The 18658-nt window shown below is 35.8% G+C and overlaps 4 protein-coding genes across 6 annotated transcripts; 2 read left to right on the top strand and 2 right to left on the bottom strand.

Annotated features, from left to right (window-relative positions):
* The first annotated feature begins 635 nt into the window (after positions 1 to 635).
* On the top strand, positions 636 to 4425 carry LOC105160303 (metal-nicotianamine transporter YSL2). The gene is made up of 7 exons (XM_088879828.1): positions 636 to 1980; positions 2113 to 2285; positions 2383 to 2480; positions 2570 to 2704; positions 2796 to 2985; positions 3093 to 3207; positions 3299 to 4425. The coding sequence occupies exons 1-7, from the start codon at positions 1605 to 1607 to the stop codon at positions 4231 to 4233; spliced, it is 2022 nt and encodes a 673-aa protein (XP_088735954.1). The 5' UTR covers positions 636 to 1604; the 3' UTR covers positions 4234 to 4425.
* A 1635-nt stretch (positions 4426 to 6060) lies between these two features.
* On the bottom strand, positions 6061 to 6905 carry LOC105160301 (protein S40-6). The gene has a single exon (XM_011077621.3). It carries the CDS (start codon positions 6819 to 6821, stop codon positions 6231 to 6233), a length of 591 nt encoding a protein of 196 aa, XP_011075923.1. The 5' UTR covers positions 6822 to 6905; the 3' UTR covers positions 6061 to 6230.
* Positions 6906 to 9599: 2694 nt separating this feature from the next.
* On the top strand, positions 9600 to 11343 carry LOC105160300 (cytochrome b5). Of its 2 annotated transcripts, none has more exons than XM_011077619.3 (4): positions 9600 to 9760; positions 9870 to 9969; positions 10786 to 10852; positions 10970 to 11343. In XM_011077619.3, exons 2-4 carry the CDS (start codon positions 9883 to 9885, stop codon positions 11218 to 11220), a joined length of 405 nt encoding a protein of 134 aa, XP_011075921.1. In that variant the 5' UTR covers positions 9600 to 9760; positions 9870 to 9882; the 3' UTR covers positions 11221 to 11343. The 2 variants fall into 2 exon arrangements, with proteins under 2 accessions (XP_011075921.1, XP_011075922.1); XM_011077620.3 differs by having other exon boundaries at positions 9610 to 9726.
* Positions 11344 to 11609: 266 nt separating this feature from the next.
* Positions 11610 to 16930, bottom strand: LOC105160299 (rab GTPase-activating protein 22). Of its 2 annotated transcripts, none has more exons than XM_011077616.3 (5): positions 16446 to 16930; positions 14173 to 14308; positions 13990 to 14039; positions 13237 to 13290; positions 11610 to 12995 (listed from the first exon to the last, which is right to left on the bottom strand). In XM_011077616.3, exons 1-5 carry the CDS (start codon positions 16631 to 16633, stop codon positions 11795 to 11797), a joined length of 1629 nt encoding a protein of 542 aa, XP_011075918.1. In that variant the 5' UTR covers positions 16634 to 16930; the 3' UTR covers positions 11610 to 11794. The 2 variants fall into 2 exon arrangements, with proteins under 2 accessions (XP_011075918.1, XP_011075919.1); XM_011077617.3 differs by having other exon boundaries at positions 16146 to 16459.
* Positions 16931 to 18658: the final 1728 nt, after the last annotated feature.

The raw sequence follows: 18658 nt of genomic DNA, 5'->3' as shown, positions 1-18658 counted from the left end.
GGCACCACCCTTTGGCTTGTGCTATCATTCTGCCACCAACACTAGTTCAGGTTCCTTAGGATTGAGTGATACGATAAAAAGTATCACCAATATATATATATATATATATATATATATATATTACTATGAGCTATAATTTTATTTATTTATCTATTAATATAGTAAATAACTATTATAATTATGGTTAAAAATAAAAATTAATATAAAACCTTAGATCATTCAGAAACTATTTTTCACATGATTTTTAATCATTACAAATATTTTAATCTTACTCATAAAAATTATGATCAATAGTTAATTATTTGTCTTTAGTCATGAAAAAATTATGATTAAATATTAAATTTATTCTCGTACGTATGTATAAATACTTGGCTAATAAAACCCCGAGGAGTGCGTGTGTGGAGAAAGAAACTTTGTTTTTTAAAATGAAAAAAGCACTTGAATAATATCATATAAGTACATATACGCAATATTGAATTCTCTATAGAAGCTATATTATTTTAATTCATTTAATATATGTAGCTCCGGACATAAAAATATATTATGTATTTTTATTTTAAAAGATTATATACACTTAATATGTATAAATAATAGAATAAAACAAAAATTGAAATACAAGCTGAGATGTAGTATTAGTTGAAAAGTTGATCTTAAAAAGGAAAAAGGGAAGAATCAAATTATTGTTTGTGTGTTTCATCCCCGGTTCCTTGTTTTAATGGCCAACACAAGAAAGTAAATCAACAAATCATAATTGAAAAGAAATGAAATGAGAACGCCATTATTAGCGTGCATGAAGAAGGCACAAATTTCAGAAAATGCGCTGCCCATTTGGATCAAAGTTTTCAATTTTTCTGTCAGCTGTTCTGAGTATCAATAAATCCACTCATAAATCTCTTACGTCACTCAATTCTCAAATTCAATGCAACAAGAACACCCCCTTTGATTTAAAGCGAAGTTTCCTCTAACGCACAGCCTTTCTTGTACTGCAAAAGTGAGCAATTCTCAATTCTTTTGAACCTTCCATGGTGGCTGAAAAAAGGTAGAAGAGAGACGTGTCATCTTATTTGTGGTTGAAAGGAGAAAGTGTTTGTAAAGGAAGTCAACGAGAAGGGAAGAAAGGGAAGGCGCAATTTGAGTCCACCATCTGTTTAACGATAATCCCAAATGGCATTTGCTTGAATGGCCGTTGTAGTACAAAGGAAAGCTAATAATGTTTGTATCTCTTGTACTATTACACTCCGAGTAGTACATGCAACAGTTTGTTCATGATTTTCAACGTTGATTGGTTAGCATTTCTGGATTCCATGCTATAAATTCGGAGAGTTATAGCCATGCTTGACATAATTCTTGTTTGGGAATCCCATTGGGATAGGCATACTTTACTGATTTTGATACCCTGATAATTGGAAGAGAAAACATAAATAAATGAGAGGTTTTCTTGAAGAATAGAGATAGATAAGATTTATATATTGTGGCTTTTACAGTAACATCATTTTTCTGTGATCATCTGGTTCAGGAGAAGGAAAAAGCCCATCTGGTAAGAAAAGAACTCTCTGACCCTGGAAATGAATTATTTTCATTTATCACTTTAAGGCAACCTGCTGATGATGAATTGCTTAGGAATGAGGGCCAGTGACAGGGGAGAAATGATGGAAACTGAGAAGGAGGATTTGGAAGAAATAAGAGAGCAGCCTGACGATGTGAAGAGGATTCCTCCATGGAAAAAACAGATTACGATACGAGGAATAGTTGCAAGTTTATTGATTGGAATTATTTACAGTGTGATAGTAATGAAGCTCAATCTTACAACTGGCCTTGTCCCAAACCTCAATGTGTCAGCTGCTCTTCTTGCTTTTGTGTTTATCAGAACATGGACAAAGCTTCTTCAGAAGGCCAAGTTCACGACGACTCCGTTTACAAGACAGGAAAACACAGTTATTCAGACTTGTGCAGTTGCTTGCTATAGCATTGCTGTGGGAGGTTAGAAAACTTGAAATGTTGAACATACTTCGTGTTTAGGCTTTATTTTCTTGAATTTTTCAGTTCTTGTGTAATTGAGTTGTTGACTTCTAGTAATGTACTTGGTTTTCTTGGCTGATATGGTGTTATCAGGTGGCTTTGGGTCTTATCTTTTGGGATTGAATAAGAGGACATATGAGGAGGCAGGAGCTGACACAGAAGGGAATTCACCTGGGAGTTATAAAGAACCTGGGCTTGATTGGATGATTGGCTTTCTTTTTGTAGTTAGCTTTGTTGGCTTGTTGGCTTTGATTCCTCTCAGAAAGGTGGGCTTACACTACTTGATCGGTTATGTCTTTCTTCATGAATTTCAATGTTAGAAAGTCTTCATTCTCATTCATGCATTTCTTATCTTTTTGGCAGATTATGATCATAGATTATAACTTACGTTATCCAAGTGGAACTGCAACTGCTGCTCTCATCAACGGATTTCACACTACTAAAGGAGACAAGATGGCAAAGTAGGCACTTCTTGGTTCTTGCTATTATTTGTTGAATTCTTTCAAATTTTAGTGGAGTGACCAAGTTCTTTGTACTCTTCAAACTTCAGGAAACAGGTCCGTGGATTTATGAAATTCTGTTCATTTAGTTTCATATGGAGTTTCTTCCAGTGGTTCTATTCTGGTGGAGAACAATGCGGATTTGTCAATTTCCCCACATTTGGGTTGAAAGCTTGGAAACAATCGTGAGCACAGACTCTTATTCTTTGCAAGTTCAGCTCCTCTAAGTTTGATGTCTCCCCAATAAAAACTAATTTGAAATATTGAATTCTGCAGATTTTACTTCGATTTCAGTATGACTTACATTGGAGCAGGAATGATCTGCTCCCACCTTGTAAACTTGTCATTGCTTCTCGGAGCAGTGCTTTCTTGGGGCGTCATGTGGCCACTAATAGGTGCAAAAAAGGGAGATTGGTTCCCGCAAAGTATCAAGGAAAGCAGCATGAAGAGCCTTAATGGTTACAAGGTATTTTTATGAAAGTTCCTTTTGATACTCGTAAAAACAACTCAGTTCAGTGTTTTTCTGTTCACGTCATCTCCAAATTAAACTATATGATTCATGTTCATCTGCAGGTTTTCATTTCAATCGCTCTTATTCTAGGTGATGGTCTCTACAATTTTATCAGGACCATTTTGTTTACCATTAGAAGTATGTATTATGCATTCAACAAGGAGAATCTGAAAGCAGGTGAAAAAGCAATTTGCACGAAATGTTGTCGTTGGCCTTTGTAAACAAATTGATTATCAATTTTACTGAAAAAATCTGTTTCTTACAACAGTTTCAGACGACAAGAATCAACCCTTAGATGATATTAGAAGGAATGAAGTATTCATAAGGGAGACCATTCCTTTCTGGGTAGCTTGTGTTGGCTACATGGTTTTCTCCATTATCTCTGTAATTGTCATCCCAATCATGTTTCCTCAGCTGAAATGGTACTATGTTCTTGTTGCATACATTCTTGCACCATCTTTGAGCTTCTGCAATGCTTATGGAGCTGGTCTAACTGATATGAACATGGCATATAACTACGGAAAAGTAGCTCTCTTCGTGCTTGCAGCTTTGACCGGGAAAGACAATGGTGTGGTTGCTGGACTGATTGGATGTGGCCTCATAAAGTCGATTGTTTCCATATCCTCTGACTTGATGCACGACTTCAAGACCGGCCATCTCACCCTAACATCGCCACGGTCCATGCTTGTCAGCCAGGGCATTGGGACGGCCATCGGCTGCGTGGTGGCTCCTCTCACATTCTTCCTCTTTTATAAGGCCTTTGATGTGGGCAATCCGGATGGGAATTACAAAGCCCCTTATGCAATCATATACAGAAACATGGCAATTCTTGGTGTGGAAGGCTTCTCTGCTCTGCCTCACCATTGCTTGCAACTGTGTTACGGGTTTTTTGCATTCGCTGTTTTGGCCAATCTGTTGAGAGACATAATGCCGGAGAAGTTTGGGAAATGGGTTCCTCTACCAATGGCTATGGCGGTGCCTTTCCTTGTGGGAGCTTACTTTGCCATCGATATGTGTGTGGGGAGTTTGGTTGTTTATGTTTGGCACAAAGTCAATAGCAGGAAGGCTAGTTTGATGGTTCCAGCAGTTGCATCTGGTTTGATTTGTGGTGATGGACTCTGGATTCTCCCTTCTAGCATTCTTGCTTTAGCTAAGATCAATCCTCCAATCTGCATGAACTTCTTGCCTACAAAGAGCTCGTGAGTCATTAAAAGCATACCACAACAGTAGTTCAAGTTGCGAGATCTAACTGGTAAGGATTTGACATGTCTAGAAGTTAGAGCATAACATAATTAGATATTCAGAAATAAAAATGCAGTTTTGGATTTGACATGTCTAGAAGTTAGAGCATAACATAATTGGATATTCAGAAATAAAAATGCAGTTTTAGTACAATGACGTTCCAAGCTAGTGCAAGCCTTAACCTATGAAGGTCAGTGTCAACATTGTATCTTTTCAGCAACAACAGTGATTATACGAGAGCGAAATTTTTACTAACACAGATTTAGTTGGAAAAGAAACACCGAAGACAATCTACCATTTAGCATGCGCTATTAATCAAAAACAGTAAAGGAGAGAAAAAGTACCATGTGAGGGTACCCACAACCTCTACCATTTAACATGCGCTATTAATCAAAAACAGTAAAGGAGAGAAAAAGTACCATGTGAGGGTACCCACAACCTCGGTGCCGCATCCCATAGATTCTCTGCTTTATCTTATTTTCTTCTGGTCCGGCCCTGCCAGAAGCAACTATCTGAATACGAAATGCCAATATACATGATGAACGTGATGCAAGTTGAAGCACCACTAGGATTCCATAATGACGGTGATCGCTGATGAATTGTAAGGCCACACTCCCATTTCGGCACAGATACTATCAACTCAATGTGTGGTAATGCATCACCACTCTTGGTGCCAGTTGTTTTCATTGCACCAGTGCTAACTTTTAAGATTCATGCATATCTATATATGTCATTTTCAGCACAAATTCTTTTTCTAATAAGACCAAAACTCAGTTTAGACACAAATGAAAGAAGATTAAGCAACGTAAGATAGGACAAAGCAAAGATAAGAATAAAATACAAAAGATGAGGATGGATAGAAAACACTTCTCTTCAAAATAGCAACCACGAGTAGAGGTGAGACATTTCTCACACAAGTCCTCCCACAAATAAGCTTTAGCCTAAATTGAATTCTGATCTTAAATATTAACGATCCAGGAGCAACCTGCCTTGCCAAGATTACCATCTTCAACACTGATAAAACCCTGAATTGGCTATAACATTATGCACAGCACAGTACATGCATAAAGGTTGGCAACATGGTAATCTCTTTCTTAAGAGAAATATACACTAGTTGGTCCTAAACAGGTGTTGCTGCTGAACTTTTTTTCCCAGTTAAAGCATACAGTTTAAAAAGATATCGAATAAGCACAATATGCAGGTTCAGTCTCAGGTTGAACTGCCAACGGTCCAAGACTCCACCACAACTTCAAATTCAATGACATAGCAACAATTTGAGATCATATCAAGGGCATTTTACGATTACATCTGATACCTCATAGCTGGAAAAAGAGCAAGGTTGACTTCTGCAGTGCCAGAGACATGGTGAAAATATATGCTATTATTAATAATTCAGTCAAAGAATTCCTCCAAATACAGAGGCAAAACGTTCACAGATTGCAAAAGATAAAATATCAAGACAACTAGAGTTACTTGACTGAACTCTGTAATTTCGTTCTTCAGCAGGGTTGAAGCATTCCGGAACTTGCTATAACATAACTTCATGTCATTTTTCAAAAGGCTGGTGATATTACCAGAACACCTAGTTGCTGTCAGAGAACTTCCAAGAATTTCCTAAAATGGCTCATAACCTTAGTTCAAATTGTTAGGTTTGTGATGATTCATACAGCATATCTCTTTTCATCCAGTCCCATCTCTTCTTTCTTAGTTAGTGTGAATTTACCAAAGCTCCATTATTATAAAATGTTGACCAGAACGACAAATTCACGCCCATCAGAACAATCATAGTTAACTCTGAAATTTTCAACACCATATATAGATCAGTACAGTGCTAAAATGGTACTCCATTGCTAAACAAGACTCACAGAGAAACAGGACAAAAGAGGAAAATTACTCAAAGTTACAACAGAGATTTGTCATCAAAATCGTAGTTATGATTTTTCTTTTTTTGTCTGATTTCAATCAATGAAACCTGTTTTCTGAAACACGGCGTTGCGGACGCGGCGCAAATCCCGGCCCTTCAGCGTCCTCCCTGCTCCTTCAAACACCGAGAACGTGACGTGCGACCTGGCAACAATCACGTGTGGCGGCACCATCTCTTCTTCCCCTTCAACCTCATGATCATCCTCCGCCTCATCAAACCTCCCCAAGTTGTCATTTTTATATCTCCCGCGAAATTCCTTCGGCCACAAAGGGATGTTCACAGGAGCCGAATGGTTAAACTTCGCCAGAATATCCTCCTGCCGCGTCGCCGACGGAATTATCTTAGGGTTGAGGCTGGACTTCCGGCGGATGAGGTGATGGACGTCATCGGAGAGGGCATCCGCGAGACCGGATTTCGCCGGATTGAAGCGGTGGCGGTCGGACGGCGGAGACGGGGACGGGTTGTTTGAGTAGGAAGAGGGGTCAGAGGAGACGGCAAAGGACCAGACAACGTCACTCTCGTGGAGCTCAAGCGGGTCCGGGTTAGGGGTGGGGGCGGATTCTGGTTGTTTGATGAATCCGAGGAAGCGGAGAGTTGAGGATGAGGAAGGGTTGTTGCTGGCCATGGGGATTGACCCACTCCCCCTCTCTCCCAACAACTCCTCCCCCTCTTCCTCAACCAGCACAATTTCATCTTCTTTTTTTTTTTTCTTTATTATTAACAACTAGATTATATGTATAATTGAATTTTGTTATCATTTATATTTAAAGTAAAAAAAATATATTTTTAACCCCAACAGACTTAATGCAAGTTAAATAAAATTTTTTATAACTAAATTATTTTCATGCATTGTCAGGAAGTATATTTTCATTGTTATAAGGATAATTTAATTTGAAAAAAAAATAATTTTATCTGCAATAAATAAATAATAAATCTAAATATTAATCTTTTATTTTTATTAACATCAACAAATTTAATGAATTTAAATAAAAAATTTATTTATGCAAATCTCAAATATGCTAAATGTAATATTTTAATCACATAAAATTTAATTTAATCATACCAAATATAAAAAAGAAGAGTATAATTATATATATAATAATATGAATTTTGTTGTGAATTTTTGTGGTGATGGGAATGTGGAGTATAATAATATGAGTGGTGATGGAACAAGTGGATGAGGAGAATTGAGGAATGAGGTGTAATCTAAGTGGCCACCGCTTATTTGTTATTTTATTTATGTACAAAAAATAGGTAAGAAAAGTATAAACATCCATTCCTAATTAATACCCATACCAATTACCAGCCTTCACCATCTCAATACACCTTTCACCCCCATCAATTTTGAAAAGTGGGAAAACGGTTGTGGGCTTGGGCTTTGACAAGTCTCCACGTTTTTACCTTTATCTACTTAGCCCTTAGCTTTGTCCCCATGGCCTGCTTACCAAATGGGCCTATGTTTAGTACTAAAATTATAGGCCCGGATTCCAACCGTTTCTTTTAATTTGATAAGTATTATGCGAGAATTACATTCACACTCCATCATTTATGATCTATTTATATAAACTTCCCACATCTTTTGTATAATTGCATATATACCCATAAAAATATCAGTCTTATTTATATAAATTATTTCTATTTTTTAAGAAATTACACATATACTCCCTAATAAAATATCTTTACACAAACTACCCCTACAATTTGACTGTTATAAATGACTTTTGTAATTATAAAAAAATATAGGAGTAATTTGTATAAACATACCATAAATTAGGGGTGTAATTGTATTATTCTATCGAATATAATTAATTAGTCAAGTAAAACAAATTATATTCCATTCTAATACAACATAATTGAAGGAGTAGTTGGTTTGAATAGGTAATATTATCTTAATGTTGATTTTTTTTTTTAAGACAAAAGATTCATTTTTCCAATCTTAAGGGGTTAAAGCAGAAAGTCAATTCAACAACCACTTTAGGTCATACCACAATTTTTAGACTGATAAGGAGTCATTTTTCCTAATAAATTTTCCTTAGAATCATAAGAACAGGGGATAACTATACCCTTTTTTTAAAATTTGATATAATTACATGTAAATTCCTATAATTTAAAAATTTATACCTGATACTTTTGAGATTTACTTCCGTTTAACAAAAATGAGATAGAAATTCATGTTTACCCTCGATTGACTTATTGCAGGTCAAATAAATATTTTTATGATCAAATCACCCTTATACATCTTCATACGTTAATGCATATGAGAAGATATATCTTCATCATTATAAGAATAGTTTAGTTACAAAAGATTTTTATTTAATTTGTAATAGGTCAGTAATAAGTCCATTGAAGGTAAATATTGATCTTGATTCAATTTTTTTTATCGATATTAACAAATTCAGTATATTTTAAATAATAAAAAAACATATTTGTTAGACGAAAGCAAACATAAAAAATATCGAACATAATTTTTCAAATTATAAAATATCTATACGTAACTATACTTGAAAAGGGGAGTGTAGGAAGAGTGAACGGATTTGTTTGTCTTAGTTGAAATATCACACATCTTTACTTTTCAATTCAAACGGTCTCTAATAAAGCCTTTAACCACAAATGACTACAATTGTATTCCTTTGAAATGTATGAGACTTACACTTAACAGTTTGTACATGTGGTGGAAATCCGTGTACCAATGATATTTCCTGTGGGCTGTATCTACCCAGTGGTCCCACTCAACACTTTGTTTTTTTCTAAAGACTACCTTTGAAGTACGTTGTTTCTTTGGCGTATGATAAATAATATTTTATATTCTTAAATATTAATTAGATAATTATGTCAATATATAATTTAAAAGTTTAAATAAATTAATTTAGTTTATTAATTGATAGAATAACATCCTCAGAAGTTGGTGGATTTCGACTTATAAACTTAAAGTTTTATGGAGCCTCAACTTCACCAATAAAATTAAATTTTATTGGCGTATCATGTTTGTTATGATCAGCACTTTATACTCCTTATTTATCATTTATTTATACAAATTATTAATGTCTTTTTTGCATAATTACAGAAACAACTAGCCAAAAAACAGAGATAGTTTATGTAATGATACTAATATTTTTTAGAATGTATGTAAATTTTTTTAAAAAGTGTTGATAATTTGTATAAATAATATTGATGTTTTTAATAAATATATTATATAAAAAAGGTAGGAATAATTTGCCTTAATTTATATATATGCAGTCCAGATAAATATTTTACGTCTACTTGCACCCGTATAAGTTTGTTTAGCTGAACTTTGAGATTAATATATCTCAGTGATTGTGATACAACAATTAATTTAGAGCCCTAATAATGATTTCGAACTTTCGAGAATAAGGCAACAATCACGACAGGTGGGTTTGGAGTTGGAAACATAAGGGCAAAGCCCCGTGAATTTCTTCGAAGTTGGGGGTATTACTACAAAATCTGCATATTTATATATCATTCGTCATTCCATAGTCTTCACTCGCTCTTTGGTCAAAACGGCAAATTTGGTGAGAGGGGGGAATTCTCGGTCTTCTCTCTCTTGTGAGCTCTTACGTTTGTTTGCATAATCGATTCGAATTCTATATGTGGTGATCTTCTGTTGAATGTTAATCGTGGAGAATTTGTGTTGATCGTTGAGGTTTCTGTGCAGTTCTAAGGAAATAATGGCGTCAGATCCGAAAGTTCACCTGTTTGAGGAGGTTGCCAAGCATAACGAGGTTAAGGATTGCTGGCTTATTATTAATGGAAAGGTAAGATTGTTTTCCTTTTTTTACTGGAAAGAGTAGTATTGTACTCTTACTACTGTTGAAGCTTTTTTGTTTGCTATCCTATTATTATTGTCATGTCTTTTGAATTCTTAATTGATGATTACTGTCTTTATTAAGTTTTAAGTCCTGATTATTTTAAGTAGCATGCGTTTCATTTTCAACTTTTATGTATCAATCGTTGGAGTATGATGGAGTTGCTATCTAAATTCATTCTTGTTTGTGTTTCTTGACTCGGACTGATGTGTGATACTCTCAGTATTGAGTTTATCAGTTGGTTCTGTATTTTTACGAATTCAGTGAGTCATGTTATTGTCGGGGGAGGATAAATGAGATGATACATACACAAGATTTTGAGGCGTAATTTCAGTTGGATAATTGGTAATCAGATGCTATTCCTATTTACAGGCAAAAGTTGTCCCATTGGATAAGAATTGACTTTTATTCTTTGCATGCACAACACAATCCTTTCATCCTTCTATTTTCCAACTGAGGAGCAGATAGTGGAATTACTTTTGCAGGACTCGTTTCCATAAAAGCAGTCTCTCTCGCTGCAGCCCACACGATCCAGGAATTGCATTTGATTTATTAAGTTTCATATATGCTCTTCTGGAACTAATTAGGGTTTTAGATGGAAAAATTCAGTTTCTAGTTCCTGACTCGTACACTTTAGAGGGATATGTAGTTGGATATATATGTTGACTTACGGGTTTTTCTTTGAGCTTCTTGTCCATAATTTCCCTTTCCTGAAGTAATATTGAGTTGGTGAATATTTGCTTAGAATTTTAATTATGCTTTCAGGTTTATGATGTGACTCCGTTCATGGATGACCATCCTGGAGGTGATGAAGTATTGCTAGCAGCAGTAGGTAATGTTGGACTAACCCTTTATAAACACTCCTCTTCATTGTATAATTGCTCTTTCATGAAAAGACAATGTGCTTAATTACAGGCTCTTCATCCCTGATTATGTTTGCAATTTGCAGGAAAAGACGCAACCAATGACTTTGAAGATGTTGGCCACAGTGATTCTGCTAGGGAAATGATGGACAAATACTACATTGGGGAGATAGACATGGCAACGGTTCCCCTGAAACGAGCTTACGTCCCCCCAAAACAAGCATCTTACAATCCGGATAAGACGCCTGAGTTTGTGATTAAGATTTTGCAGTTCCTTGTCCCTCTCTTGATCTTGGGTTTGGCCTATGGTGTCCGACACTACACCAAAGAGAAATGATCAAGTTGAACTGGGATACACTTCATTATTGTTACTTTTTAGAATTCCTCTTCACAGTTGTGAGAAAAATCTCAGTTACTTGGGAATAAGCTGAATTTCAGATGAATTTCCTCTTTAGACAAATCCTTTTCCCCTGCAATGAACCTAAGATCCTCCTTACCAGTTTTGTGTGGTTTTCAATGAACGTCTTAACAGAACAGTCAGAATCCTTCAAAATTATCCTTTCTTATCAAACTATGAGTAATCCATATCCCCATTTCCTATAATCTGGTATAACAATTGAGTTAGCTAGACGTGACTCTTTCGTTTTATTTTGGGAGAGGAATTCAGCACGAGCCGAGACAAATAAGGTGCAGATGAGATTTTTCAATCTGTAGTGTCCATGGGCAGGATAGAATTTCACCAATATTTTGTCATCAAACATAACATCGTTCACAACAGCCTGTCATATTAGCTTTGCTACTTTGCGCAAAGCATGTCCCTAGTTTGTTTGCGGAGAAAGATTTTAGGAACATTTTTTTCTACCATACTTAAAATGAATAAATTAGCTGACTGAAACCTTTTACGACACACATCATAACGGAGTCTCTATTTTGTCATGGAGGGTCACTACCAAGTCGTGTGCATCATCAAGGAGCTTCCACACATCAAGATGCCCAGCCATTGCGTTGCACTCCCTTAAAATCTCATCCATGCTATTATACTTTTCTATAATTTGTTTCCTCCTTTGCAATACGGAAGCTGCAATTGCATATAACAATAGATCATCGGTTGGGGGTGCTCGTAGCCTTATCCTGCTCCAAGCAGACTTCCCAATTCCCGCCCTAATTGCAGCCTGATCAGCCCAAACGACTTCCCAAAGGCACAACGTCTGGTCAAACGTAAGTTCCCTTCTAAATAATACTACCACCATTCTGTACACGAAAAAACAATCCTCGGCTTGAAGTTTTTCCAAGTGCCTGTAAAGATGCGAGTCCTTGTACTTGATGATTTTAGAAACGATGTTCAGCTGCCTTCTGATTCCAACTTCATCGAGCCTGAAATTGTGACGGGCCTTCTTCATGAAACCCACAAAACACCAGAAAGCTTCGTGGTCCTCTGTCATCACAGAAATTATGGGAGAAAGTAGATCACTCATTCCCTGGCAATAGCCAATTTCAGGATCATAGAGCGCGTAGGCCTCAAGAACAGCAACTAAGCGAGCAGCATGGAACATCCTGCCAGGATCGAGGTGATCATAATCTTTCAATCCAACGACCTCAGCAGCACGACGTGCTTTGGCATCCGATACTGCAGCCTGTACTGGGGAGTATGTTTGCCATTCTGCATCAGCTCGAATAGCATCTAGGCGGATAATTCGCTGCCAGGTGGCAAAATCTTCTCTACTGCAGGGTTCTGACTGGATTTCCATTTTCGAGGGAGACAAATCCTCCTTTAAGGGCAGGTCAGCATCATTATCCTCTGCGCTTACTGTAAAGTTGAAAGTTTGACTTACTTCAGGGTCATCGGAGGAGTCAGAGTCCAAAGAATCTGAGTCAGAAGCAATATTTGAATCTGTAATTCGTTTTGACCCTGCATATCCATCCATCATTGAGCTGGTAGGCTGGTCTGCTTCCTCATTATACTGTAACCCTTCCTCACTGGAAAGGGATTCTCTGGCACTCACAACGTCTTCAGAGTCGGGGGAACCCATGCCTTCCGTGAGACTTCCACTACCAGGACTCCTATATTTAAGAAGTCGCCTACATTGTCTCCGTAATTTTTCATATTCCTTTCTGCATGCATTATTAGAATGCCCATAGGAAGTCAATATGTAAGAAATCTAAAAGAAAAACATCTGATAATCTAACTTGGATGAGGAAAGGAAAAAGGAAACAAGAAATCCGAGTGCGGACCAGGCACTTCTTTCTCTTTTCTTTTTTTATTTGCGCATGTGCATGTTTTTATGAGGAGATTGTGGTGGTATTTTGGTGCTTCAAACGCTTAAATAAGGGGAGCTGAAGTTTGTCGCCTCACCTTTTCTGAGTTGCAATGATATCTCTTTCTTCTTTAGTACTTGTCAAGTCATAGCTGTGAAAAGAAAAGAGTCAGCATCATTAGGTTTAGAAAAAGGAGAAAAGAAGAGAAATTGGTATCTGGATTTTTTTCAAGTACCCAATATACTAAAACAAAATAACAAGACTTGAAAACCAAATTAAAAGACATTAATGCATCCACAAGAAGCTTTATGAGTGCATTGTTCCCTCATGAGTGAAAAGGATTGCTGGAAAATCAAGTTGTTCACATATACTGATATATAAATTTCAAACTCTGAAACAACATTTTTGATGACTACTGTGAGTGCAAAAAGCAAATTAATTTCATCCCTAAGACCATAAAAAAAAGTAAGACAAAAATAAGGGGGAAGCAGAAGGTGCCAAAGAATAAAGATGAGGCTCAAAGGAGGGGAACTTTGTGATCATGACATGTCGGAAATTAAATGGTTGTTACAAGAAAAGATGAAGTTCGGAAATATAGAAGCCAAGTAAACACAGGAAAGTATTCCTGTTTTGAAATGATCACCTTGAGTCGAACCAATCCTTTGCCTTCATTATCTACACTAAAGCACTTCCAATAGAGACTTTCAGAAGTACAACAATGTTGGGTGTTTTATCAGGCATAAACCCAGAAGCATTTAACTATTAATGGAAATTCGAGAAACAAATGCACAATGCATTACAAGGAAAGTACTGACATTCAGATGCATACTCCAAGGGTGAATCAACTTACACTCCAAGAAGAAATGGCCAAACCTCAGCACGAATACTCGGATCAACACCCTGCATGAAACAAAACACAAAAATTACATTCAAACAGCTACTAAGAAAACTAGTCATTCAGATTTACAGAAAGCAGAGTCATATCCTAGAAAATATGAAGAAGAGCTTTAAGTTATGTGAAAGGGCAACTTACTCCACTGCGGACTTTCTTCAAGAATTTAACTCCATTGTCACGGAGTTTTCCATCTGGAGTGAACAAACTTCTCCATTGCTGAGGTGAGAGTACGCGTTTCCTTTTTCTGCGAGACCACGGGGATTTGAGACGACCCCTGAGAATTGACAAAAGCACTAATTATTCATCCAATAAATGAGAAGCCAATGTCAACAAAATAAAACGAGTCTCAGACATCACAAAGGAGGTGTTCATACAGCCTACGGACAATTTTTTTTAAGAACAAGGACTAAATAACAAACACTGGTTATCGAGTTTCATCACATGATAATTAGAAAGACAAAATCCAGTCAGATATGAAAAACACGTTTCTAGCTTATGGACCACATGAACAACTCAAGAAAAAGTCAATTTCCAGAAGCTTTCCAGCAGATTAAAATGAAGAGTAGCTTCCTAATTTTATACAAATATGAACAACTTTGAACTAGAGAATTTCTTTTCTTTCACTATAAACTGGTGCTTGAATATGATAGATATGCAAGATGTGATACAACAACAAAAGTACAGGTTTTCCAAACTCTGTCATACCAAATTCATATAGTGCTATACAAAATATCTAAATACTCAACCTGAAAAATCTACTGGTTCTCAGTGTTTCGCCACATCTATTTGTTCTGAAATACAGTATAGAACACCACTGTTTACAAGCAAGCCCAATCAAATTGTTTTTTTTACAGTGAAATCATTGAAAAATGACCATTTTATTGTTCTAAAGGTGCTAATTAAATTACAAGAAATATTAGCTCCGGAATGATATAGTAAGTTTCTGATTGAAATTTGAGAATCACAGCCTTATCTGCTGCAAAGATCACAAAGCAAATGAAAAAGTATGTGAGCACTAGAAAATGGAAAGCTATGTTCCTCTTCAAAAACTTTGATCCTGTTCAATCATAAATATCGTACCACTTGACTGTTACTGCAAAAGTCGCATCCATTACTAGGTAATGGAAAAGGAAAATCATGACATGTGTAGAAGGAAACCACATGGGGCACACAAAACACAAGCCAAATGAAATGCATAAATTGTATAACATACATTGAAAAGCAGTTTTCCAGAACATAAAATCACTATAATCGGTAATCCTGATATCAGATCATCCATATGGTCATTGAACAACCTATTCAATCATTACCTTGAAATATTAAGCAAGGCAGAGAATGGGATTAAGATATCCAGGAAAAGGATGTTTATGGGCAGAAATATTCAACTTTCTTCCGAGCATTCAACATCTGCAAGTCACTTGTATATTTAAAGTGTAAAGCAGGAGTTGATACAAGCTATTGACCTCCACCTTGCTTGAGGAAATTTGAGGGGAAATGGAAAAGATTTAGTCTCCACGAGAGAAGGTCAACCAACAATTTCCAGTTCAAGCAAGAATTTCTTTCTCATTTCGTTTCCATTTCCTCATTGGATTAAAGTGGAAAAAATAGATATCCTAACTTCATGAATTATTCTCAGCAGTTTTCCAATTCACTAGTACTAAAGCTCAGTACGTCTGTTAGACGCTGCATTACTCTTTACCCTACATCCAAAATGAGGACACAAGGTCTTCTAAGCTATCAAATACAAAATGAATTTTTCAAAGTCCTCAGCTCATCTTTGACCACCAATCATATGAATGCTACTAACTTACCTAGTTAACTTAACATTAATCTTCCTCATCCACCCAAACTAAACTGAGCTTAAACGCCTAAAATCATTGCGAAAAATGAAGAGATGTGAGAAATGGGATTGGGCTGCGTGAATTAAAGATTGAGCTGAAGAATAGGAGGAAATATAAGAGATTAAAGAAAGTAATTCTTCGGAAGTATAAGATTAAGATCTGAACTTAAATCACCAAACTACACCACAGAATGAGACAGGAAAATAAAAACAATGACAAGGGAGTAACTTCAAATAGAGTAATTTTAAAGTGGGGAAAGAAGAGACTCACCGATCAGAAGAAGAAGGACAAGAAGAAGCTGGTGAGGAGTTGGAGGAGGCTACTACGAATAGAACCGATCTCAAATGAATCCACGATGAAGATGGCGACGACGAATTTGAGGATGATGATGATGGCGAAGATTTTGACGATGACGAAGTCTGACTTCGTCTTAAAGCTCTCATCTATAAACTGTCTTTTACTACTACTTGGTTTTCTTTTTACTAAATAAATACTGTGCCTAGGGTTACAACACCTGATTTTCAGAAATTTTCTGCGATAACTTGGCACATATTTCTCCTTTCTTTTTACCTAGCGGTGTAGAAGACAACGGCAGCTAATGCGACGCCAGCAAACACCGTGAAACCGAGGATTACGGCGCCATTTGCCACCGCATCTTTCCAGACTCCTCCTCCGCCACCTCTGATGAACACCGTTCTGCTTAGCCGACTGATGGTGCTGCCGATGGCTGCAACCGGCGCGGCCCCGGCGGCAAGCATGGGAAGGATGCCGGATTGACTTATTTGCCCCTGGGATGCCGCAACACGCCAAGTGGATTTTCCACCATCAACCAACTGAAAACAGCAACTGCTTTAATGTTTTTTTCCCACTTTATAAACTTTGCTTCCCTTTCCTTTTCTCACTTTCTTGTTTTGTGCTATTTATTGGTAGTTTCTGTCTTTTCTCTCACTGATCTATCTACTCATTTTCTCTCTCTAGAGAGAGCGTTTAGAGAGAGGGAAAGTAAAGTAAACCCAATGAAGACTAAAGCTACTCTCCGCCAAATCCAATACTTAAATTGAAAATTGTTGGGTAAAAATACTCTCCCTTGGCAGTTGCGACGAAATAATTGAGACTCAGGTTCCCAGGCACCACGACGCCGTATAACTCCAAGTTGGTCATCACCAAGTTTAAATAGTTATCATTATTATCAACAAATAATGATACTCGGGATATTCTAATATACTTTATTTCACTTCACATCTCCTTAATAATATTAATATTCTACCTCATCTCATATTAATAACATTCACCCCACCTATCCATTTTCTATATACATACACATAAAATAAGATTTATGATAATTTTATTTATTTTTTAATTTTGATTCTTTATAAAATTACAATTACACACCCTGATGGGATATCCATGAAATTCAAACTCAAGAGTTTTTGTAAATTAAAGACTGTAGATGTAAATATCCGATATTTCTTTATTTCCCAAAAAAAAAAAATCAAAATCCAATCATGTGCATGTGGTTTAAAAAATGGTAGGGTTAGGCATGCATGTCTCACAAGTTATTCTATGATTCCAACTCCAAATCACAAGCTAAGAAGTCCAATTTCCGTAGACTAAAATCACAATGCTCCTAAGGAAAACAAGTTGTGAGTCGTCTTTCTTGTTGAGTATGAACAAAAATGAAGCAACTCATCATTTCTGTGTATAATAACATTTTCGGACGCGAATTGTAGTTCTATGATGTTAGAGGTTATGGGTTCAAACCCCCACTTTATGCGTGTGACGTTGTTTCTACTGAATAGTAGATGGTATTTCTACTATAATAGTAGACATTGGATTTGATATAGTGTATTTGATATGGTATATTATAATGATTTGTTAGAGATTAATATCCGATAAAAATAATTATAATTAATAATAATTTATCACTCTTATTCGAAAAATGAAAAACTTTACGGGACAAAATGATTTGGAAGAATTTGGAATGCAATACTCATTTACTTGAAATTCAAGCGAGATACGAATAATTGCTAGTTAGGATCATGTGTTGATGGTTTTTGTCGCATCTAGCTACAACGCTTTCATCCTCATAATAAAAGTTAGTTTCAAAGCTAATCAAGTATTTACTTTAATTTATTTATAGCAATAATTACATCATTCTCTCTTAAAATTTGTTGTAATTATATATTGATTTTGAAAAATTATATTTAATACTCTTAATATTAATTTTCATTCAACAAATACATAAATCAGTTAGTAAAAATTTATAGAACTCGCCGACATAGTGAGAAAATTGAATGCAAGTATTGAGGATTAAATAATTTTTTTCTAACAAACTATCTTTATATAAATATGTACCTCATCACATGTATTAATGCAAAAAGATGTATAAGGGAAGTATGGTGAGAAAAAAATTACTTGACCAGCAATAAGTATGTAATTAGTCAATCGAGAGTATATATAAAATTTTCATTCATTTTTTTTTTACGAATACATCAATAATATAGTAAATTTTGACCAATGAAAAATCTATTTATTAAAAATAAACAAACCAATCATTGTAAATATAATTTATTAAAAAAATTATATATAAGTACATCAATTTTTTTAAAAAAAAAATAAGGATGTAATAAGTATCCGTATTTATATCTTGAGAAGGGAAGCGTGGACAAGTGTTGTTCTATTCTCTTATTGTTTGTTTATGTTCCAATATCCAACCCTTATTGTTTTAGTGATAGGGCGCCCCATTTAGTTGACCACTAGTCCACCTCCACCATCATCAATTT

The sequence above is a fragment of the Sesamum indicum genome, linkage group LG4 (assembly GCF_026168435.1).
Source record: "Sesamum indicum cultivar Baizhima isolate 11 linkage group LG4, ASM2616843v1, whole genome shotgun sequence".
In the NCBI taxonomy this organism is placed as follows: Eukaryota; Viridiplantae; Streptophyta; class Magnoliopsida; order Lamiales; family Pedaliaceae; genus Sesamum; species Sesamum indicum.
Note: the sequence above shows the minus strand (reverse complement) of the source record. Positions and strands in the feature narration are given on the sequence as shown.